The 24,426-nt window shown below is 38.2% G+C and overlaps 1 protein-coding gene across 1 annotated transcript in view; it reads right to left on the reverse strand.

The window, feature by feature from the left end:
• Positions 1 to 1,186: 1,186 nt before the first annotated feature.
• The window catches only part of LOC104277364 (ubiquitin carboxyl-terminal hydrolase 25-like), a gene marked incomplete at both ends in the record, with an annotated part of 39,029 nt that continues 15,789 nt past the window's right edge, over positions 1,187 to 24,426 (reverse strand). Inside the window, 13 exon segments of the mRNA XM_009873984.1 lie at positions 1,187 to 1,375; positions 2,593 to 2,790; positions 4,043 to 4,096; positions 4,099 to 4,261; positions 7,896 to 7,966; positions 8,665 to 8,873; positions 10,745 to 10,906; positions 11,190 to 11,285; positions 12,025 to 12,152; positions 16,127 to 16,275; positions 18,065 to 18,138; positions 18,869 to 18,945; positions 19,800 to 19,937. Of these exon segments, the coding sequence (XP_009872286.1) occupies positions 1,187 to 1,375; positions 2,593 to 2,790; positions 4,043 to 4,096; positions 4,099 to 4,261; positions 7,896 to 7,966; positions 8,665 to 8,873; positions 10,745 to 10,906; positions 11,190 to 11,285; positions 12,025 to 12,152; positions 16,127 to 16,275; positions 18,065 to 18,138; positions 18,869 to 18,945; positions 19,800 to 19,937 (1,708 nt within the window).

Consider the following 24,426-nt stretch of genomic DNA (forward strand, 5'->3'; position numbering starts at 1 on the left):
TTTCCCTGATGGTTTTGGCTTCAGTTGAGTGGAGAAAGTCTTTCTCTGCTCTATGGACACCACAGGAGAATCAGCTGCAGAAGTCCATGAGGTCTTTCCTTTTGGCCCCACAGATATCTGGGGCTAGATTGCTTTTGTTTAGTGAGGATTCATAACTGAATTTGGGAAGCATTTTTCAAATTTTGCATACATCTAAACTGTTCATATCTCTAGTGATTACTAGGGGAGCCTAATGAAGCTACACTGAGCATATCCCATGTTTTATCCTCATGGATAAGGTTCCAAGATAGATGCATGTATTACTTCGAAGGCACTTGCTTTTGTGGCAAATACATTAATTATTTATCTATATACTTATAGGGAAGCAAGAATATATATGCTGAAAGAAAAAAGTGTTAAGTATTAGCTTCATTAATAGCTCATGAAGTGGCAAATTTCCAATTCCTGAATGAAGTGAAAATAGAATCAGCCAACACTAATTCCTATAGCTGTTTGAAGTTAATATATGCATCTGATGAATCACAAAAACATTCATAGAGTTGTGAATTTGCATTTAAGCTACGGAATACTGTTGAAAAACCCCTCATTTTTGAAAGGTACTTTAACTTCCATAGGTCTTTCAAGGGAATTAGAATCATAGGATCATAGAACAGTTTTGGCTGGAAAAGACCTTCAAGATCATTGAGTCCAACCCTTTCCTAGCCCTATTAACACCACTAAACCATGTCCTTCAAGGCAACATCTGCCCGTCTCTTAAACACCTCCAGGGATAGTGACTCAACCATCTCCCTGGGCAGCCTGTTCCAATGCCTGACAACCCTTTCAGTAAAGAATTCAATTATAATCTGATATTTCTCAGATAAAAACCTGAATTCTTAAAGCAGTACTTTTCAAATCTTTTACATGGAACATCAATGTTTACTCCTTAAAAAGAAATGAAACTATCTAACATCCCAAAAAAGATGGTGAGCACAAACACGATTGTCATTTGAACAATGCACTGTGCTCCTGACAAGTACTTTCACCACATAAATGACTTCTACCTTAGTATTTTTCTTCTACTACACCCATTACTGTAATACACACTTTCCGGATGGACTTTAGTGTTGGACAGAGCCTGAGGAAACAACAATTTTCAGTTCAAAGTTTCCACACTTCCCCTTTTATCAGCTATTATATGATTTACTTGCAAAATAAAAGCAAAATAAGGATTTCAAGCTTCAAAATATCCTCACCGTATCCATTATAGCTTCTGGACCTCTATCTTCTTGTTCAGCTAAAGCTTTATTGATTGCTTGTACAGAATCTTCCTTTAAGTGCTTTGAAATATCAGTTCTTGATGGCTGCTCTAAATATTCTGGTTCTCCTGCTTGAACTTAGTGACAGAAACAAGATAATGTGTTACCATGAGCACGATTTTTGAATTTATTAATTTTATTTGGATCACTGTCTTATAGATAAGGTAGCCCACCCAGAAAATGCAGGGTACGTGACACCATTCGCAAATACCATTTTCACCAGTCTGTCTCAGGTAATTTTGAACACTTTTATATAAATGGACCCACGATTTTATTTTAGGAACAACAGACCTGTCCCATCTATAGACCCATTAAAGTTCTTGAGTGAGAGACCTTTATTGCTCCCATGGGGGATTAATAAGAACAGCAATGAGATTCTACTTGGACATTCTGTGGGATACAGACCAAACGTATTGAATGACCTAGAGCCACCTGAATGCCAGATGTATTTTTACTTTGCAATATAATCAATATATTATATTCTTCTGACTTACAGGAAATCACAGAGTCACTCCCATTTGAAAGCAATAAAACTGATCAGCAAAAATAGTGTCTTATATACCTAACACAAATCCATCTTGTCATCTCTCACCTCATGTACATACAGCCTTCTGAAAAGGAGCAGAAGGCGGATGTAACCTAAAACCTGACATTTTTTTGTGTCAAAGCAGACATACCTTTTATAGTCAGATTGCCAGTGGTCTTTATTAGCTAGATTTTTAATAGCATTGGCCTCACTGCTGCTGTTCAAAGCCCTTTCCACAGTTTTAACGCTCATTTTTACACAGTAATTTCTTAAGTGGGCCTTAATATGGCTACTTCTAGTGAATACAACACACTAAATAAATTCTTCTCTTCAGATCTAAATTCTGTCCTAATTAAAAATGAGAAGGTAGGTGTTCTACTCAATCACTCTGAATAGAAGAATACACATCACTTATGGACTAATAAATTCTCAAAACAAACTGGTGAGACCTGTTAATAATTACCTAACTTAGAAGGCCAAAGTTTCTACACAAAAAAAATTTATTTAGTCAAAGCTAAGCAAAACTGAGAAGCAAGAGGCAGAAGAGCCAATAAATATTTTTTTTCTCTAAATAGAAAATAAAATGGAAAAAAAACAAAACGCCCCACACCAACAGACTAAACTTCAAGTACAGTTACTTTGGACAAGTAAATAGTTACAATTCAAGATTACACAAATAAACTTCATCCTTTCTTATTTTGCAAAACAATATATACAAAACCCAGTGATTTTTGGTTCTACTTCTTTTACAAACAAGAAGAAACTAACCTGGAGCAGGTGATGGTGCTGGTGCCCTGGGTATCTGAGATAATAATTTTTCCTGCTGTGCTTTCTGAGCAAGTTCTGCATCCCATTCTTCGAGTTCTTTTTCAAAACGTTTATTGTCTTCCTTGACATAATCCCTTAGATCAGAAGGTAGCGTGTCCATTCCAACAAGGATCTGTCCCGTTTCTTTGTTAAACTCCTCTGCAGTAACAAGAAACAAAAGTTTCAGAAAAAGAATGAATAGGGAGAAAAAGCATATTAACAAATTACCTCAGGGGTATTACTGGAAACATACAGTATAGCACTAAAACTCCCAAACCACGTTACTTTTAACAACTAGTTTTATCTATTGAGCACTCCCCTTCTACAGAAGCGAATGGCTACTGCTCTCGCAATCTTCGGATTCTATGTTTTTAGGCACCATCAAATCATTGTCATTTTGAAACTTAATGCCTTTTGGGCCACAAGCACCCTATGACTGTGAACATTCAGAACAGTAAGTCACAAAAAACTCACCACAATTTGCCATATGGACCTGAATACAACTCAACTCCCCAGCAGAAAAGGGGAAGGAGAGTGGGCCTACAGGGATTTAGAAAGTCAACTGCTAACAGCACAAGCCACATTAAGTTATATTCCTTTTCTCACAGCCACCCTACAGGGACTAGAAATCCTATGGCTGCAAGTCCACTTGGCAATACGACGATGTCAAGATTAATACTGGTTCTCATTTAAAAACTAAAAGAACGCACAGTCTAGCTTTCTGCCCTATGGAAATAAAGGAACGTGAAAACTTTCCACCACCTGTTAACTGAATCTGTGGTCATTTTCACAATCCACTCTCTAGCTGTCACTATGAGGCCCCACAAAACTCATGTTAAGGGATCTTTGCCCTCTCTCCAAACACTTCTGTACAAGTCTTATAGTTACACACTACTACATGACCTGAAAAAAAACCCAAACAATCCATATATTGCTTTGGTTAATTGTGTGGTTGGTAGGGTTAGGTTATACACATTTCACTACACTGCAAAATCTTCAGGTTTCCATGCTCCAGTAACTTTCAGAGTTCTGAAGTTTATGAACACACAAAAAAAGCTACGTGAGGATTTTAATGTCAAGAGGATCATTTCTGTATTTCCGTATTTATGTTCTAATGTTCAGTGAGATAACATCTCCAAAATTCTGAACATGTGATCATCTGGCTAAAAGGTTTAAAAATTAGTAAACTTAATTTATTTTACTCTCTTAATAATGCTGAAATACTGACATTAATTTTATTAATTTAGAGTTGAAGAGCAACTGTTCCACCCACCACATAAACCAGGTAACAGTTATGAGCTTTCAACAATTATTAAAATTTTAAAAACCTGGAAATCCATCTGAAAGAAGCTTCCTTTATCAATATATTCAGCTATTACATATCATGCGTAAAACATATCCATAACATTACCTTGTATTAAGAATTGTTCTTTATCATTGATATACATTAAACAATATGCACTAAACCACCAAAAGAGTCCCGCTCCAACTCTTCCCAAGTTGACTTTGTCACAGAAATATCATTGTATTTCATCCATCTGTTCTGGTGATGGTCATAAATATATGCCCAGTAGTGTCCTGCATTAGCTTGACCTTCGTGAACTAGCACAGCATGCAACCTATAAGGAACCTTAAAAACAAAAATAAAATAAATAAAAAAAAATAAATCACACACACCAAAATGTCAAATGCTCCTTGCCAGCACGTTTTACAACCTGACAGAATAATTGCTATATTAAATAAAAGTAACAAAAATAAACAGGATTAAAACATGACACAGAGGAAAAACAAAAAGGTAAAACTGGCAACCCACTAAGCAAAAGGACTTTGAACTATTTTACTTATCACTAATAGTTACAAGACATCTTAAAAACATTTGTGAGTTTAGCAGCATAAAAGTCTGGTCTCCTGTCTTTACTGCTAAGCATTGTCTTAATTCCTTAATATTTCTACTTTCCTTATACCCAAAAAAACCCCTTTAAATACATCAGCCTTGAGTGTCTATGATTTGCTCCAGTTCTGGACTGGCAAACTTGTCCTAAAGTCTAGCATATAAAAATTCAAGGTAACAAACTCTGCACTTCCTATATTGCAGTATGAGAGTTTATTTAAAGGATTATTTGGAAGTTGAATACTCCCATCACCCAGAGGTAACATTCTTACAGTAGAATAGGAATAAAACCATTTCCAGTATTTTAAATATATCAGTAAAAGCATTGCTAAGAGATGTATGAAACACATGAAGACACTCTCTTCTCCTGAGGCAGAGAAGGAAGAAACCAGTTTCAAGGATCAGTGTAGAAAGCATCGGAGATTACATGTGTTCACTGACAAACAAGAAGAATGGGAAACTTAGTTTCTGTGTAAGCAGTTGGGAATCTGAAGGAGAGAGAGAAGCAGAACGAATGAGTGTTTCCTTATTTACAAGTCTTTTAAAAGGATCTTAGCGATCGGCTAGTTTTAATCTGCTGAAGCAGCACATACAGCATAAAAGTGAAAGCTGTTCTTCCCTGCCATGCACAGTATGCCTGAATGGCAACAGCTCAGCTAGGATGAAAAACCTGAAAATATCTCTTGCTGCTTTCACTGTCTGGACTGTAGATAAACAGTCTAATCAACACAAGGTGTACTAAATATTTCTTGCAAATATCATCTGAGCACTGCAGTAATCAGTAATGATAAATACATATGTAAATATGACTTGAAAAACTCTTTGAAGTTATTTTAAACCTGATCATTCCCTTCCAGGCTATATGCAAGTGCCAGAGATTTTGTAACCCTGCCTTGAACTGTAAAGCTGACTGACTGTGCGGCAGCTGGAATCAAATAGTCTGTCATCCCAGAGACCCAACCACACTGTAAATCTCCCAAACACAAGAAGTATATACAGAAGAAATCCTAGCAAGTCCTTAAATCTGAGTGCTCTGGGGCTTTAAACATCTGTTATCAAAACAGCATGAAAAAGGCTTCTTAAAAATGATTGCCAGCCCATGCATATGCACATAAATATATGAAGATCCCGATTTTTAGGGGAAATAAACAAACAAACAAAAAAAGGTAGGTGATGCCTCTTTATACTTTGACAATAAAATTTTCTCATCCTACAACTGAGCATTAAAATCCCAAGTGAATTTAAATCACTTGACCAAAACCCATGCTAACGGGATCAGCTTGACGGCCCCCTACCCTTTTGTCCAGCTCTGAAGGAAGAGCTGTCAGCTGTCCGTGCTGAGCTTCCAGAAAGGTTGTCCACAGAGGTCTGTGACTGGGGGCAGGTGAGCTCAGTGCCAAGAGGCATCTCTTGTGATAAACCACTACATCAACAGTAAGTAACAGTAAACAGCAACACAACGTTGCTAAATAGTTGGGATTAACCTTCTTAGCTTACATTTACTTCTCATAAAACATAAATGGAGCTTCATCAACCTCATCATATGTAGCTACCGAATAGATATACCAAAGCCGAATTCCCACAGGAAAAACTGGTATGTCTTATTTCCCCACAGCAAATTCACAGGAGGGAAATAATCAAATAAGCAGCTGATAAAAGCTATTCTTCGAGGTGGACAAGACAAAACAAGAATTTGGGGAATATATTTCATATGACAATTTGACAAAGGTTTTATGGACAACTCTAGTTTCCTTAGAATCAAAGGAGACACAAGGGAGAAGATGGAGAGCTTCTTAAATAGTTCACATGAACAGTAGAAAGTATCCTGAAAATATAATACATTTTCCTTAAGAAGTCTTGTTTTATGTGCTCAGACCTCTTCAACTAACAAGAGAAAAGCTTTCAGTCCTAATATTGAATCATTCAGAAGAAAACATCAAAATCGTGAAACTCCTCTCAGAGAATGGGACAATACAAAGCTATCTAATCACCCTGATGCAGAGGAAGGCAGGGGAAAGTAGACATCTATATAGACTTGCCTCCTTCCTACTGTGCCAGAAGAACCACAAGGACAAAATCAGCTGAGCTGCAGAAACACAGCCTTTGCTTCCAGCCTGTGACTTCAGATGGGTTCAGTACCTACTTGTTCTCTAAAAATCACTTAACACACCACCACTTTCAGGAATGGCATAGTAACTCTGTTACATCCTCCTCCTTCTCCAGAATTGTTTCAAAACAAAAAACCAACCACAACGACAACAAAAAATATCTAGTCTGCATTATATAAATCTGCACTAGGACAAAGTGTTTTACTAAGTAATCTCTTTTTTCCATTTTAATGATTGCTGACTAATGTCTTTGCCATCCAGAGGTATTTCCTCCTATATCACCTAAGCCAACACGGGTAGGCTATCTAGATGGGAGATCACTAAATTACTTCATTCTACTATTAGATGACACAGCACCTGTAGTCTTCCTGGTATAACACAGAAGCAAGCTTAAAGAGAGCCATCCAGGAAAGTCTTCCTGAAATCCTTAACATCATAGTTTAGCTGCCAGGAACTATTGCAAACCATGTACAAAATACCTCAAGGAAAACTAAGCTACACAGATCTAACTTGGAAGGAAAATAGGTTGGTTTTTTTTTACTAGCAGAAAGTAACAGAGGAAATAACCCTCGACCTTACAATCTGTCAAAGGAAGTGAACATGAGTATGTGAACATAAGAAAAACCAGGAGGAGCCACAACTCTGTAATAAAGCATTCTAAAAATGCCATTCAGATTACACAGCATGGGAATCTCCCTAAAAGGCAGCTCAGGCTAACAGTCAAGGTTGTGACTGATACTAAATCTGGACAGAGTTTAAAAAAAAAAAAATCAAAAAAAAACAGAATAGCAGCAACAAAAAACCCCACTGGCATTAATAACTACAAAGTAAAACCAGGAGCTTGAATTACCAAGTGTGGAAGCTGCAATACACAATGGCAACAAGCACAGTAGTTTCTTGTGTCTAGTGCTTTTCCACCTTAAAGCCATAAGATTATCTATCACGTGGTCAAATCAGGAGAGAAAATTTTATTATGTTACACAAAAATGGAAGTTCTGCATTCAAGTCCAAAAAATGGATCAGAGATAGAACATATTCAAGTTTTTCATCAAAAAGTTGCTTAAACAAGTAAGTAATCTGTAAAATATTGCAAGGCTGTCTTTCATCTGACAACGTTTAAAATGTTTGCAAACCCTTTATGACTTTCCAATGAAATTTCTCAAACCACTATATATAATTGTTGTAAACTTGCTCTGTATTCAAGAATCTAAGAATGCCATTAAAAGTGACAAAAAGAACTACTTTGAATTCACTCCTGTACTTACTTGGACCATTGTTTTGTCAGAGTACATCAAGTCAATTGTCCGATGTATTCTAGATATACTTTCTTGTAAATCTAAAAGAAAAATAAAGAATCTCTCTTCCATGAGGCTGCACAACCGTACATGGCTACATCTTTATTTTATCTCATTAAAAGCCAAATAAAGGCTCATTTGTTTATCTATATACATGCCAAACATTAAATCTTCTTGGATGATAAAGCAGAGAGCGTGATTCACGATATTCTGCTCCTTGTTTCCTACAGCTCAACCCAAACCCACCCCTGCTGGAGCAACTGTTTCTCTTGTTTCCCTCAGAGCAACAGAACACACTGTAAGCTCTATCAACCCCATAAAGCCTTTGCTCAGAAACTTGCTGAATTTTCCCACATGGGAAGAGTCACTCTGTCCTGAACTTCACTGCAGAGAACCACGTCACAGCACAGGTCCACCTCACACCAACAGCTCGGGCACATCTGCAAAGATGTTCTTCGGCGTGAATCGCACACGTTTAACTCTACTTTCCCCAAAACCACACAAACAGAAACCTGCACTGAAACACCCGTGTACGCTTCACTCAACATCCAGTTCGCATCTTCAGTTTATACACCTCTAGTTTACTACAATCTCTGACTGACTTCCCTTTCTATGTGCTAGAGATAAGCACAGAAGCAAGAAACAAGCTACTCTACCCACACACGGGTGTTCAGGCGATTTCCCCCACTTCCACAAATCCCTTCTAATGGCATATGCACTCCCCAGCTCGTGGCATTACCTCTAGTGTCATTTTCTACTTCAGTCCTCCAGCGATGTAAACAGCCTTCTAGGACAGACAGCTCTTCCTCAGTGATGTGCCTTGGTGCCGGATGCATTGGCAGATCGGGAGGAATTCGTGATTGTGTGAATGGTTTATGTATTACTGATCTTTGTACAGGAGATGTGCTTGGAACATCTGAAGATGAAGGCCCCTGCTGCTCTACTGGGCTGCATTCATTCAAAACATGAAATACAAAAAATTTAATCATCACTCATACAAACTAAAAGCTACACCATAAAAATAAGCTTTTCATCTGAAAACAGAAATTTTAAAAGGTACTGATTACCTACAGTGTAATCCAGGAAAAGTACTTACAGTATCAAAATAGAATTAGTATGCAAGTCCTGAAAACTTTGTGGCATACTACACGTTAGCAAAATAATCGCTCTGGCTGCCATTACCCAAGATAAAGGAATCTGAACTGGATTGGTCAAGCCACAGCTTGCTTTACTTGACAACACTTTCATATAACACCACACTTCATATATTCAACACTTTCATATAACACCACACAAATAATCACTGTGGTTTGAAATATTTATTGCCAAATTGCAGAGAGAAAAATCACAGCAGCAGCTTGTCTTACGGCCCAATGACTCTAAAATCCAGTCTCTGCTTAACTTCTTCACATCTTACGCCTAGCAGACGTTCTTTCTCCAGCTGCCTACCTATAACCTACGTTAACTGAACAGCAACAACACAGGGACCTCTGATATTTATGACACAAAAGCAATTTAGCACTAAATCATCTAAGCCTGTTCGAAACCAGTCTTGTAAGCCAATCAAAAAAGTGGCAAGCTTAGAAGAATTCTACAAGAGCAGCAGAGTATTAAAAACAAAACTCCATTATACATTGACAAGATGACCTATATGTACTTATATGCATAACAGGAACATAAAGTTCTTTCTCGCAAGTCACTGACTTTTTACTTTGTGCACGGCATCATGACACACCCTGAGGAACCTGGATCCTTCAGTACTTTAGAAAGTGCTGAGAACATTAAGAGCTGACAATGTCACTCCATATAACATGCTGTTGTGTTTCTACAGACTGAGAAAAACAGTCACAATACTTATATTTTTACAGAACAAACTTCCTACATACAAGTTTGAACAAAGTATATTACTTCTGATATCGTTTTTCATGCAAGCAATGGCAGCTTTCAAAGTTCGTCTTCTCTTATCAATCATCCTGACTTTTACTGGCATTGTATCAGTAAGGCATTTGAAATCTTTTAAAAGCTTTTAGAGATTCATTTACTTGACTTCTCTGAACTACAAAGTTGACAATCTTGGATGGACCAGAACGCAGAACCCTACCTTCCAAAAGCAATATAAAAAAAAAAAGCTCTGCTATAAACTGTTAGTGTCCATCTAGCTAAGTCCTATTCTAAGCTATACTCTATTAACTAACAGTTACTAGCTTCAATAATGAGAAAAACATCATTGGACTTTTATCCCCCTGATGCTTTGGCTACTTTGTTAAGACTACTATGCTCCTGACAAACTTGGTGAAAAGTGTAAGCTGCAAAGCAGAAAACGAACTTAACTCCTGGGCAAAAATCAACAAATAAATCATTCACCAGAAACCCTGAAGCTCTGCAGCACATACACGCTGCCCAAAATCAGATTCTTAAAAATATATACTTGGGAAGCAGTGAGTTCACCAGATACTTTGTCTGCTGGGAACTGTAGGTAGACTTGTGCTTTGTTTGAAAAGAGTAATTTTCCATCTAAAGACATTTTTAAGCATGCATGAAACAAACCAGATTATTAACATTTTGGGGGTTTGTTTGGGGTTTCTGTTGTTTGTTTGTGGGTTTTTTTGTTTGGTTGGTTGGTTTATGTCTGTTTTTTTAAAAAGTACTTATAGGAAGAGAGTTGAAACTTCATGCTCCATCCCTTAGGAAACACCTAGCTGTACTCAGCTGGTGAACAAAGCAGTTAAACTTCCTCCCCTCTCTCTTAGGCGCCAGGTTTGCACAGAAGGAGGGGGTGACCGGCCTCTCACCTTGGGCGAGCAGGAGGCAGCCCTTACCTGGGCGAGGTCTGGGCCGGCAGCGTGCCGCTGGCAGGGGCACTAGCACCCAGGTCGTCAACAGGAGACGTGCACACTGGCTTGCTGGAAGCGAACTCCAAGGCGTACTGCAGGACATCTACCAAGGGGAATCGTTTAGGACCAGAACCATAGCTTAAATATCTGTTAACCATAAAATGTATTAATGCCATGACTCACATATACCACATTAAAAAAAAAAAGAAAAAATTTTTTTCTGGTTGACTGCAATTACATAAAGCAAGCCTTTCCTAGCACATCTCATGCATCAAAATTATTGCACTTATGCACAGTTTCCAAGGAAAATGATAAAAGAGATACAGAAGGGAAATCTAGAGCAAATAACTACATAAAAAGTGTAGAGTTGAAAGGAATTATTCTATGCAGCCCATAATATCATTTGCATTTACACAGTTATCTATAGTACCGTTCCAATCTCTGTTGTAAAACTGTGAGGTACTCTTTGAGTCTCTTGATTTCATCCCGTTTAATTCTTGTTATTTCTCTGTTTTTGTGCATATACCTGTAAAACATGAAATTTAGGAAAAGGTGTCAGCCCACACTATCCCAACACTGACAACGATGTCTGCATCCACCAGCAAGACCGCTTAGTGCAAGTAACTCAAGCTCTCTAGAACTTACAGCATAATAAAGTAGTAAAACAGACTGGAGAAACAGTAAGCCCATTAACCCTTCCCTCCCAAAACTTCCAAAAGATGTTTTTTCCACTAGTGTCAAAAGCTGTGTTTATGTCATGGATGACAAATTTGTATAAGAAAACTTCTAATTTGAGTGGCAACCACGTAGCAACATTCCTGTTTCATTATTTAGGCTCACAAATAACCTTCAACATCTAAATGAAAGCTATCATGGTATTTCATCTCTACACACAAAACAGCATGGACTGATGCTAAGAATTCTCTCCAAACCATGCAGTCTATCTGGAAGACCATAAAATATCTGACTTCTCACTCTCTTTCCCAAATGAGCCCACAAATCGTGATTTTTTCAGAGTATTTTGCCTGTGTACACAACTACCCAGCAATAAATTAAGACTGAAGTGTGAGCAGGTTTTGGCACAAAGCAGGATGTTGTAAATTGTTATCTACGTGTATTTTCTGAAACAGATGAAAATCATGAAATTTTTAACTTGTCTAACTAGAATAGAAGTTAACTGTGATGTAAGCACCACCAGCTTTACCAAACACATGAGATTTCATTTATATTTATACTAGGACTTTGTTGATAATATTATACTGTACCTGTCCAGATACAAAATTGGAGGAAATTCTAATTTGTTGTGTATCTTCTCTGGTCTCCCCAAAGCCTGATTAAACTCAAATCTTGATAGCTCAAAAGTTAAGACAGGAGGAAGCTCAGTGAACCAGTGCTGAACAAAAGAAAAACAGAAAACCCCACAATAAATGCCTTCCAACAGCAGAACTTCAGTATTATGGTACAATACCTGCAAGGCTGACACAGCTGTGGGAGAAATTGGTTTTAGAGGGTGGATCAGCTTAAGCTTTCCAAAGTTCCCATCCTTCCCCTTCACGGTAAACATAGAGCATTTGTCACCCATGCTGCATCAGAGCATTTCAACTCATCTACAGCTATCTGTGTTAAAGCTTCTTCCTTTCACATTTGCCTTGCTCATACTAAAAGCAGCTACGCTTGTACCTACCTGCCTTGCCAGCTGTCCTGCTCCCTTTTAAATCTTAGATGCCACTGAAAGGGTTGTTTACACTGTATCAAGCGCTCTTCCAGCTACTTCCCTCAGCCTCAAGTTTCGAACCCTTTCATTCACCTGATGTCACCCAAAGTTTCTAATGACCTCCTCCAAAGCTGGATCTGTGAGTACTCAGGGCTGGGCCAGACAAGCTCTCTCTGTGCTTTAAAACTGGTACTTTTTCCGCAAAGTCTCCTAACAACCTCTCCCGAAGTGTCTGCTTAGTCGCTAATCACTGCTAATCCATCCACACAATAACCCATGTTATCACCACCTTATCTCATTTTCTTCCAGTATTCAGTAGAGGTCTATCCTTAGTTCTCTTTTTTTATCTCCCTTACACACTTTTTTTCTCAACTACGAGAAAAATTCAGCTCCAATTCCAGCATCAGAGGTCCCTTTTTCTCCCCACTCTATAACATAAAACCCACTGTCTAAACATTTAATAGGTTTTAGATGTCCAGCCACCAACTTGAGCTTCCCGGATTGCTGCTGCAGACACCATCAGCACATATTTCTGATATCAACATCGATAGCCCAGATGTGGCATTTGACTCAGGGCTGGCTTCAAGCTCTCCTATCAAACCAAGCATCTTGCACAGTCTTTTTGTACAATACTTCCAAGACACCCTTTCCTTCCTGTGTCCATGGCTAAAATGCAGGCCCAAGTTCTCATCGCTCCACATCTCGGCAACGCTTCTTCTCTTCTCACCTTGCTCAGCCTTAGCGCACGTAGCCTTGTCACACTAACAGATTTCTGGGACATCGCTGAATTTCCTTAGCTCGTTGCCTTCAGCATCATTTCTCTCATCTGTGAGATGTGAGCAAAGGGAGTCACCTTCTGTTTTCCTGCCAATATCAGCTTCCACTAACTACAACCTGATCTAGTTAAAGAACTCCCTGCCCTACAGGAAGGATGGACGAGATGACCTTTAAAGGTCCCTTCCAGCCCAATGCATTCTATGATTCTATGACTAAGCTGCTGATGTATTGAAGTTCATCAACCATGATGCCGACAAACATTACCTTGTTTTCCCCACACTTCCAACTCCAAGTATGTACACTGACTTCCATCTTCTCTTGAACTTGGATTTAAGTTTCTTGGGACAGGGAACATCTCTTTTTTTGTTTGTATGTTAGCTCACTTGCTGACACCTTATCTCCATGGCTGTGGCTTTTAAGCATCATGATAATAATAGTAATAATAATAATAAGGAATGAACAAGCTAAATTCCCCACTAGAAACAATACTAGAGGCAAGGAATTAAAAATTGAATGTTACTTTCAGGATCTTTCAACACATGTGACTATCAGATTAATATTATTCTCCTCAAGTTTTGATATATACCAGATTGGATGGCACTCAAAGTCTTTGCTCTACAGAGATAGACTTCATTAAAACTACCAGAAATTCAGCTTCCTGCAGTACTTCCAAAACTTCCAACACATCGTAACACCTTTGAGGCATTATGTTTAAACATAACTACGAAGAGCAGCAATCATTATAAATAAATTACTTCAGTTCAGGGAAGTCTAACCAATTTACTTTACCCTGGTAATAATGCAATAATGCTTTTCTAAATTAGAACTTAACACATTACCTTTCTTGTTTTGCCACTGTTGTCAATCTGTCATGTGACTACTGCACTTGCATTCTGACATTCTAAGAAGTCAAGCTAATTAAAACCCTGAAAGTTTCACTGAACTCAAATCTTAACACTCTAAGACATGTACACGACTATCCTTCTGTTTCCCATAGTTTGCTGACATTACAAGTTAAGAAAACTCAAAACCAAAACCAATAAACTCTCCAAATCTGACATTTCTAGTCAAGCATTTAAAAATGAACTGACATGTTACGCATTAGTGCACACAGGTTTCAACTGAAAAACAACCTTCAGCCCATAGGATGAACAATTGTGTTCTTGTAGTAGACACGTGCAAGACTTCACCTTGCATAAAAAACGCAAACTCTGGATTGTACCAGGTCCTTTTTTCTCCCAGTTACATTCCAGGAAACATGCTCATTTTAAGAAGACATGTCTACAAGTGCCAGAATAAAAAAAAAAAATAAATAAAAAACTGAAACATCCCCTGAGAAAAGAATTGATCCAGTAAGATGTATAAACATACTTGAAAATGTTTGTTAGCATCTGATTTGTTTGATGAATATCAACAATAGCCAACCAGAAAAAAGGACTGCAAAAGGGATGCTATAAATCTTTTGTCGATAACAAAATCAGAAACAGAACTTCAGACTAGAGGATGACTTCATTGTGCATCACCTGGCTTAGTAATTAAACCTTGTGTGTGTGCTGACATGATTAAAGTAAAATTTCAATACTGCAAAAGAAGGAAGAAACTATACCTCAACTTTTCATTTAAGTAGAAAAATTGTTCTAAGATTTCATATTTAAAAAAAAAACCAGAACCAAACAAACATGAAGAAATGTGAACAATCGTGGAAAGAGAAAGTAATTCAGCCTTCATAGGCAATGGGGATACCTGTATTTTGTAACCTATGGAGCACTGGTGTGGAGAGAGCTCTGGCAGAGGAAAATGCTGGGCATACACATGCACACCCGCAACAGGAGGGGACATTTCAGAGCACATTTCTTGGTTCTGCAACCACTGTCAGTGCCAGTTAGCTCAGTGGTTTGAGCGCGGTGCTGGCAACAATGACCAACACCGAGGTCGCGGGTTCAGTTCCCGCTTGGTCCCCATGTGTTGCCTGGTCTAGTCGAGAGGTGGCATCCCTGCCCATGACAGGGAGGTTGGACTAGATGATCTCTAAGGTCCCTTCCAGGCTAGGCCATTCTATGATTCTATGATTCCTACTGCTGCAGCACTACGTATAATGTGGGAACTGACTGTAACTACCTCTTTTCCCTAACCATTGATTTCTGCACAGGAAACACCATTTGTCACCTCATCCCAACACCTGTATACCCCACGTCTTAGTGGGGCTCCATCTGAGTCCTTCCACCCATGCTTCCAGCACGTTCCGACATTTGGCAGCCTCCCACTCTAGCAAGAGTTCCCCCAGGAGGAACAGTAGCCCACAGAGCAAGGATTGTCTGTGCAGCACCCCAAGTAAAGACGAGGAGAATTGCCCACCGTAGGGCGCAAAGAGGAGGGTACTGGGAAGCATCAGTAAGAAGTGGGGAGAGGAAGAAGGCTAGGGTGCTGAGGAATGACAAGACACAGAGCAGTAAGACAAGGGTGCTCTGAAGCACTCAGCAAACGCACAGCTCACGGTGGCTATTCAGGGCATGGCGTCGGGCAGCAAGTCAGCGCAAGCAGTAGTCAGCCACCACAGGACGCTATGCTCATGACCCCTCTGAAGATCACGTAGTAGCAACAGGTGGGAACCAACCTGTGCCAAATCACCACTGTAAGCACTTCACCGTGTCAGCTTTTAATAAATATGAACTTCCTCTCTGACGAAAAATACAAAAAGATGACACTGGATATTCCAAATGAGATACAACCTCCCCAAATTAACAATCCAATTGCGTCAGACACCAGAACTTGCACAGCAGCAGGTAACATAAAAAACCCCCATGAACCCCAGTGAAAAATAAAGAGCACTACAACAAAACCTTAAGGTAAGAAACCCATAGGAGCCCTTAACTCACCTCCTGACCAGACTTTGCAGAATTTTCTGAATGGAGAGATTCAATTTCCCCTTCAATCATTGCAGCTTCTAGGCACTCATGTAGATCTTTAAAGCCGTTAACCTGGAGTGGATACTGGCCAAACATTTCTGTGTTTTCAAATTTTTTACCTTCACATAAGAAATTAAACAGTTAAGGTTTTAGGAGCAAACATTTACCTTTAAAAAAACCTAACAATCCTAGGTCTCCTGACCTGGACTAGTGAACAATACCCGCATGTTTTCTTATGGAGCAGTTCAATTATATGTATCAAAACAAGTTACTCAAAAAGGTCGCTTGAACATAATATTGAAAATTACTGTGTTCTCCTCTTCAGACCTTTTTGTATATTGTTTTTGCATCTATTTGCAATTAAAAAACCCTCAAAATAACTTGTCACCAGAGATGTACAGGAAGTTTTACAGATATACCTCAAAGTCCTTCTCCTGTAGTTAGCAGCTTAGTAACACAACCCTACATTGTACCAGCAAAGACACTGAAATTGCTGGTATGAAACAGCCCTTTGTGTAAATATATCTTGCAAAAATAAACCACATAAGAGAACGTTCATGATTTCTGTCTTGAAAACAAGATCATGATTCAGTAGCAGATTAGGAGAAATATGGGAGACAAGTGGTTTCAATCTACAGTTTCAATCTATTTCATTCTAAAGTCAGTAACAAGTCTTTTTATATTCACCAGTTTCTTTTCACTGGCCTGGTTTTTTACATATCTCCTCAGTTAAGTCAGGGATGTAAGGATGAAAGGAGCAAGAATTATAGCTAGTAGCAAGAAATCTGCAGAATGGTTTTGAAATATGACAGCAAATCATGAAATACACCATTCTAGGCCATGTAACAACCTGAAAGCCACTTTAAAAATTACAGCTGCTTCATTCAAACGCATCTCAGGAGTCATGCACTCTTGGGATGAGGGACAGAATCACCAACATTAAAAGTACTTTCACAACTGCTGGCATTCTGGAAATAGAGAACGCTACAGATCCACTAATTATATGCAGGTAAGGATAAAGAAAAGCTTGTTGTACAGTCTTTTCCTCCTCTCTCCAATACCACCTTTGAGTAGGTTTCCACTGACTTGTTTTCAACAAGCTGTACTTTTTAGAGGGTGAGTTATCCATACCTGATATTGCACAGAAAATGCAGTAATTTAAATTTTAAATTACATTAAATGAAGCGGAGAGAGAGCAAGAGACTAGTTCAATGAAATAAAGCAACTTCTCTATGCCATTAGTAAGCAGCAAAAGTGCCCTGACAATAAATTTCTTCCAAGAGTTTTTGCTCAGCTTCTCACTCAAACTTCTACTGCACTTAAGTACGTACACTCAGCTCCTGAAAGCTAGCACACAATGCTTAAAGTTGGAAGGGACCTTAAAGATCATCTAGTTCCAAACCCCCTGCTGTGGGCAGGGACACCTCTCTCCCACTAGCCCAGGCTGCTCCAAGACCCATCCAACCTGGCCTTGAACATCTCTAGGGATGGACCATCCACAATCTTTGGGCAACCTGTGCCAGTGCCTCACCACTCTCATGGTGAAGAATTTTTTGCTTATATCTAATCTAAATCTACCCTCTTGCATTTTCAGGCCATTGCCCCTTGTCCTATCACTACAGGGCCTTTTAAAAAAGCTGGCCCTCTCCAGCTTTCCTTTAGGCCTCTTTCATGTATTGGAGGGCTGCTATGAGGTCACCCCAGCACCTTCTCTTTTCAGATCACTGTAGCTCACTAAATTCAGTCTCGTTCTCCAGAAAATCCTTTTGTCACAGACTGAACGCATATTCTCCAAGTATACCTCTGCAGAAATAGCTAAAATGCTACGACTTGCATCATTCACCTGTGTATTTAGACAGGCACTGAACAGACACAAGCACAGAAGTCCAAACAAATTCAGACACATACCTTCAAGCACACCTACTGCTAGAAATCGTCCATAAAACAACTCCACCATTGGGTTCTTTGGTTTCTCTCCATCCCTGAAAACAGAAAGTGTGTCGGTGTAAAAATCAAACATAGAGCTATGAACTTTTATAGAACTATGAGCAGAATATTCTGAATCCCTTACGGAAATGCTGCCTATTTTACTCCGTTACTGTTCATTTAGTTTTGTACTTTCCTCTAATGACAATAATAATGATTCACTTATTCACAATGATACATATATTCCAAAACCTAAGTCTCAGAAGTGTTTCATTCTAGGAAAATTGATGTAAATGAGATTCAGTTCATGAATTATTAAATTGTACAAAACCCCAGTAAAAACAATTTCCTGCAACACTCTAGAAACCCCTATGTATTCAAAGGACAGTTTACAGATGTTTGCTTATATAAAGAGCATTACTTCTGAAAAGGGAAACAGGAGCAAAGTTTTGAAATATTTGAATTACAGTACTGAAAGGGAAAACTGCATTCGAATGAAAAAAAAAAAGCCTAACTGATTAAATACAAAACACAACTTTATCCTTCCTATACTTTGGACCTCGTTCAGCAAGATTGCTAACATGAAATAAGACAATGAAAAAAGACAACTCATGGAAAATCAAAGGTATCAGCCTGTAAGGAAAAAAACCCACATGAACTAAAACAAGCTTTTTCACCCATACAGTGAGAAGTGGATTTTTGGTTGTTTGGTTTGCTTTTTCTCATCAAAATGTTCGGTATACAGAGCTGGGGAAAACCAAATCGAAACAAAATGCACCACCTTACCTCTCTTCTTCAGCTTTAATTTGGAAGGCATCTTCTAGCCAATCTAACAATTTGTGTGTAAATTCGCTAACATCTTGCTGTTGAAAAACACACAGTGATCAGTGTTATGTTCACATACATAACAGACCACAAAGAAGCATCATGTTACAAGATCAGCATAGCGGTATTCACCTTCACAAGAGCTCCAAAATCACACTATATCTAAGGCTACGACACGATTGGTTTTTCAGGGATGGCTTCTTAAAGCACGCTAAGGCTCTGGTGTTCCTCGGCCATTACACTGTCCTGCAATTCTTGTTACATGGGCTCAGCTTTCATACCATGCTAGTCCAAAGGCATCTTATGAATCCCATTGTTCAATCCCTTTGGTATCTAACAAGTGGTGACTCACGTTACTTTCATCGAGCACTAAGTTCAGCATGCTGTTGTAATTAAACATCTTAGTCACATAAGCTCATGTGGGAAAAAATAAAGCATCTGAAGAAACAAGTGTTTCTCAGGAAACAAAGTGTACCCACTATGATTTAGGTGAGAATCCTGAGTATGAATATTAGGACCCTCCAAACCAGTATCTACACAGACAAATAGTGTACTAGGACTGTATCAGCCTTGCATGTACTTTGAGATCAGAAGAATAAAATTCTTTCAGACTTAGAAGCTAAACTAAACACTAACAGCAAGAATATGGAACTATTCGTTTCTAAAATAATAGGAAAAAATAAAAAAGCCATCCAGAATATTATTATTATTAATATTCGTTTTAATAGAAGTGACTAGGGATCACAAAATATTAGAGAATAAGCTCAAAGACGATGATAATTAGGAGTTTCTTTTCTGTGAACATTTTGGATCTTTGTTGTCCATTTTAAGTAGTTCCTATTGCCAGATGACCATATGAAAAAAAGCTTGAATGGAAACACACAGAAATTACCTGTTGGGAATCATTTGATTTAAAAGCATCTTTAAGAATTTCAACTGCTCTTGATGGGTCAACATATTTTCTCTTTGAGCCAACTAGAAGAGCAAACAGGTACCTCAATTCACGCATGAAAGGCAGATTCCTATGTTCCTGTATTTGAAGAAGAATTAAAAATATTTAACAAAGTGGTAACAAAAACCTACTCTGCATATTGTTTACCTAATGAACACAGAGTATATCTGGCCAATCATCATCACAACATATAAGTTTACTTGTAGTGCTACTAAGACAGCATCACATGCCTTTTAACTGTCAGTTTTACAAAATCATGTTGTTCTCTGGGAAGAAAATCACATTTCAGAAACTGAAAGCTCCCCAAAATCACACCTAAATGTGTGATTCGACTTGACATGGGGCTGAATGGACAAACGGACGAGCTGAGTTACATTTAAGACAGAATTGTTGTTCCCAAGACTCACAAAGCCTGAAATACACTGCAAACAACCTTCTATACCTGTAGCAGAAATTCTTGTGAGCCTACACACTATCCAGGACCTTTTTAAGCTCATTTTTTACTGAAGACTAAAGTTAAGGTGTACACAAGTCATTACTATCTCTTCACTGTGAGAGTAGTGAGGCACTGGCACAGGTTGCCCAGAGAAGCTGTGGATGCCCTCTCCTTGGAAGTGTCCAAGGCCAGGCTGGATGGGGCTTCCAGCAACCTGGTCTGGTGGGAGGTGTCCCTGCCCATCGCAGGGGGGTTGGAATGAAATGATCTTTCAACCCAAACCAGTCCATGACTCTTGACAGAAGTAGAAGAAATAGTCTGCTCTCTTTCCACCTATTTTTTTAAGTATTGTTCATGGGGAATATGGAGTTCTTTTTCCAGTTTCCAGAAGAGAAGCAGAAGAAATACTTTACTTGCTTTTCATTATGCAGGCAGAAATTGAAACACAAACATGTCATACCATAGATTAAACCACAGGTTACAAACGCTGAGGAGATTGGATATCGCTCATATTCCCAAGTAAATAGATAGTTAATTAAAACTTGTCAAACTAAAACCCATGTAATATCCACTTGTATTTAGACCAAAGTATCATTTGAAGGCAGCACAGCTATCAGATCCTGGTTAAACTGGAATTACTTGGTGACAAACTATTTCACATGTTTAAACAGCAGACTTGTTTAATCACTCCTCTGTCAATCCGGTATGCATAAAGCTTTTTGTACATTAAGTTTGTTTTATTTCAGCTTTAAAGCCGTGTGGTGAATTAGAATGTTTCACATAATACCTAAAAAGATATTTCTAGTCATGTAAATTCCCGAGTTTTACTCGCTCTACCAGTCCACCTTGCAAAACATCTGCCGATTATAAACAATTTTCACAGAAATGGGCTGAAGACTTCAACAAATATCACCTTAATTCACCATTAGACCATCATAATTTAAGGATAAAATCAGTCTCCCAGTTATATATTTAAAGCACTTTATAACAAGAAAACAGTGAAAGAAACTGTGAAAGTGATTTTTTCTATTTTCATAAAGTGATCTATTAGAAGTTTTAGATACAAATAAATTTTATCAAGATCTTTCGGTATCAGTGATAATTTATACGCATAACATAGATGACTGACTACAGAATACTCTAGGTCTCACCTTCCTTTTGTTAAAGTCTGAAGTACACAGGCAGTGAGTATCATTGCATTACTTATCCAAATTTACACTACTAATTTGACTGAGTTTTAAGTATACTTGTAGCTTTAGGTCGAACAACTGGCTACTGGTATCAGTAGGATTACTCAGAACAAATATCTCTGTAAAGCCTATAAAAGTTCCCTAAAACCAGAAAAATCCCTGTTGTTTTTTGAGAAATTTAATACATTAGGCATGACCCTTGACCAGATTATGTGGGCATTACCACAACAAACAGTGATTCTGACTAAACAAAGCGTAAAATCTTTAAAAGGATGTGAGCCAGTCCCAAAGGCCAGCTATACAGCTTCACAAAGGATCTGCACATTAAAACAAAAGAACTAATAAAGATTGATAGAAGAGCATCTGGCTCTCAATTTTTAAGCACACTGTATGTGCACCAACACAAAAAAAAATTTAAATCAATTTTGAAACAAAATCTATGTGGAAAGGTCATAATCTACAATATTCTCTATCTTAACATGTATCCTGCCTGCATAAACAATAATTTCTTAATATACTGATGTCAGAACAATTTACAATTAAGAAATGCTTCTAAAGCAATCTACCTGTTTAATACAAGGCAAACATTCATTACTGCCGATCAGTATGCCAGGACATCGGCATAATGATAATGCTAAAACAGGGGGAAGGATGTGCTAACCTGTAGCACAGTAACCCACTTCCTCTCATAATAAAAGGTTTCCTGTAGATGTCGTTGAGGTCAATATTTAGCCAGCCCCGCTGTGTACTGCAAAAAAGATCTGTTCACATGACAGCAACAGAAAAGAACTGGGAGAGCCAAGAAGCTGCAGAAACCACAGAGAACTGTATTTGCTCTACAGAAAGAAGCTGAGGAACACACCAAGGAAGAAAAATGAATTGCAAATGAAAAAGAACAAAAACAGATTGTCCAAGTTTAAAATCCAGAAAAGCAAAGTCCAATTAGGTGGGACAAACAGTGTGGAGTGGTTGTTTTTCGGTGCTTTTTAAAGTCAAAATTTATACCAATGACTTCTGGATGAAAAATTCAACCTGCCAAATTATTAATAGCATTTGGATTCAGTATATTGATGGGAAGGAACAAAACCACCATGCTATGCAATCAGTACTCCCTGAAGTAAAACTACATGCTTTAATTCTAAATTAAGAGATTGCCATGACCCTAGCATTAAACTTTACTTTCCACAACCTGGAAGAACAACAGGAAGTATCCAAAGTCTTGAAAAACTGGGATTATTAAAACTTGCCCTTTATTAGCATGGAATTTTGATCCTAGGGAATGTCAGTCACATATAATACTTGGCTTTGTTTTGGTTTTTATTTTTAACCAACTATTAAGTCAAGACAGTTCTAAAACAAGCAAGCAGAGAGAAGTAAATTTCAGGGCTGCTTTTTTGTCAACTTTATATTACAACTTTACATCAATTTGCCTTTACTTCCCTTGCTTTATAAAGGAATAAAAGCACCGTATTTGGGGTGATGCACGCTTCTCTCTTCTACTTGTCTAAGTTCCAATTACTGAAGCTATCTCTTTCTCCCCAAAACTTATTTCAACACTAAGTCAATCCTTTTTCAGCTGTAGGTAAGACAGAAAAGTACATCAACTGATAATGTTATTTCATTCTGGAATCTAAGTTAATCAAGATGATACAAGCTACTGCCACAGATTCTTACTAGCAGGCCTGCAGAACGCAAGGTTTCTGCACAAATCCATATAATTGCCTGGTGTCACCATTTCATGCAGCCTTGATATTGTCTGTCATGGTCAGATTTCTAAGAAATAACAATTTAGAATTGCTAAAGGCATTCAACTTTTAGTGTTGATGTTTGGGCAAGATGTTTTTCACACACAACAGCTTGCTATTATCTATTTCACACCACCTCTTAGATGCCAACTGCTTTTTATGCCCTGAAAAATGAAGGTAAAGAACTCTGAGTAGTGGGAGATATTACTCAAACAAATCATATGATGAACAATGAAACACCAGGTAGAAAGTCAATTTCAAAGATAAATTAAAAAATAAGTATTTCAGTACAACTCTTTGGTAAACCATGACTTTACCAAAGTTATCCTGTCTTTCTTACCACAATACACTGTCCCATCACACTCATGACATACTCCCAGATACTATCCATGTTGTATTTGTACACCATCTCATGACTTAATGCAAACATTATTTTCTTAAGTCATACAAAAAAAAAAAGTGACAACTTGCTCTTTTAATGGGGGCGGGTGGGAGAGAGCAGGGAAGAAATAGTGCAGTTCTGACTGAACATTCAGCTTTGCTTTTATGGCACATACCTAGAGGTTTAGAAAATGGACACTCCTCTATGTCTGTTTTCTTTTGTTTTTTTAATTGCAGCTCCTTCTTTTGCAAGTGAACATTCCAGTCAAGCCTGAAGTGCCAAACAACTAAGAACAGGCCATCAGCACACTCCCCTTTTAAAATGCAAGAGAAAGGAGCAGAAGACAACTGTCTAATTTCTGGATATGTAAAAAATCTCACTGCTTTGTAAGCCCTTGTTAAAATTCAGGGCATCGAGTGCCTTCATGCTTCATACAGCCACTTCCTTTTCCCATTTTTTTTATTTCTGTTTCATAACACAGAAGCCAAGGTGTCCCATGTATCTCTCCTCAGAGGGCATTCACAAAGGAAAAGAAATGGGTCTGTTTTGTCCCTCAGTCTGTGACCATTCCCTCTCGCTAGTCTGAGGTCACAAGAAATTAGAGTCAAGGCCTCCACTCCTCAATTTCATATGAACAGCAGAATAAACATGGGAAAATTTATTCTTACAATCACTTTATGAAAACGCCAGGAGAGAGAAGCAAATAACTGCAAGTATAATCTCAGATCATGAATTACAGGTAATTAATAACCTAAAAAAATACAATGAAGTGACCAGGTCAACACTAACAACACTGCTGACAAATCACAGAATC

This window comes from Apaloderma vittatum, unplaced genomic scaffold (assembly GCF_000703405.1).
Source record: "Apaloderma vittatum isolate BGI_N311 unplaced genomic scaffold, ASM70340v1 scaffold11630, whole genome shotgun sequence".
In the NCBI taxonomy this organism is placed as follows: Eukaryota; Metazoa; Chordata; class Aves; order Trogoniformes; family Trogonidae; genus Apaloderma; species Apaloderma vittatum.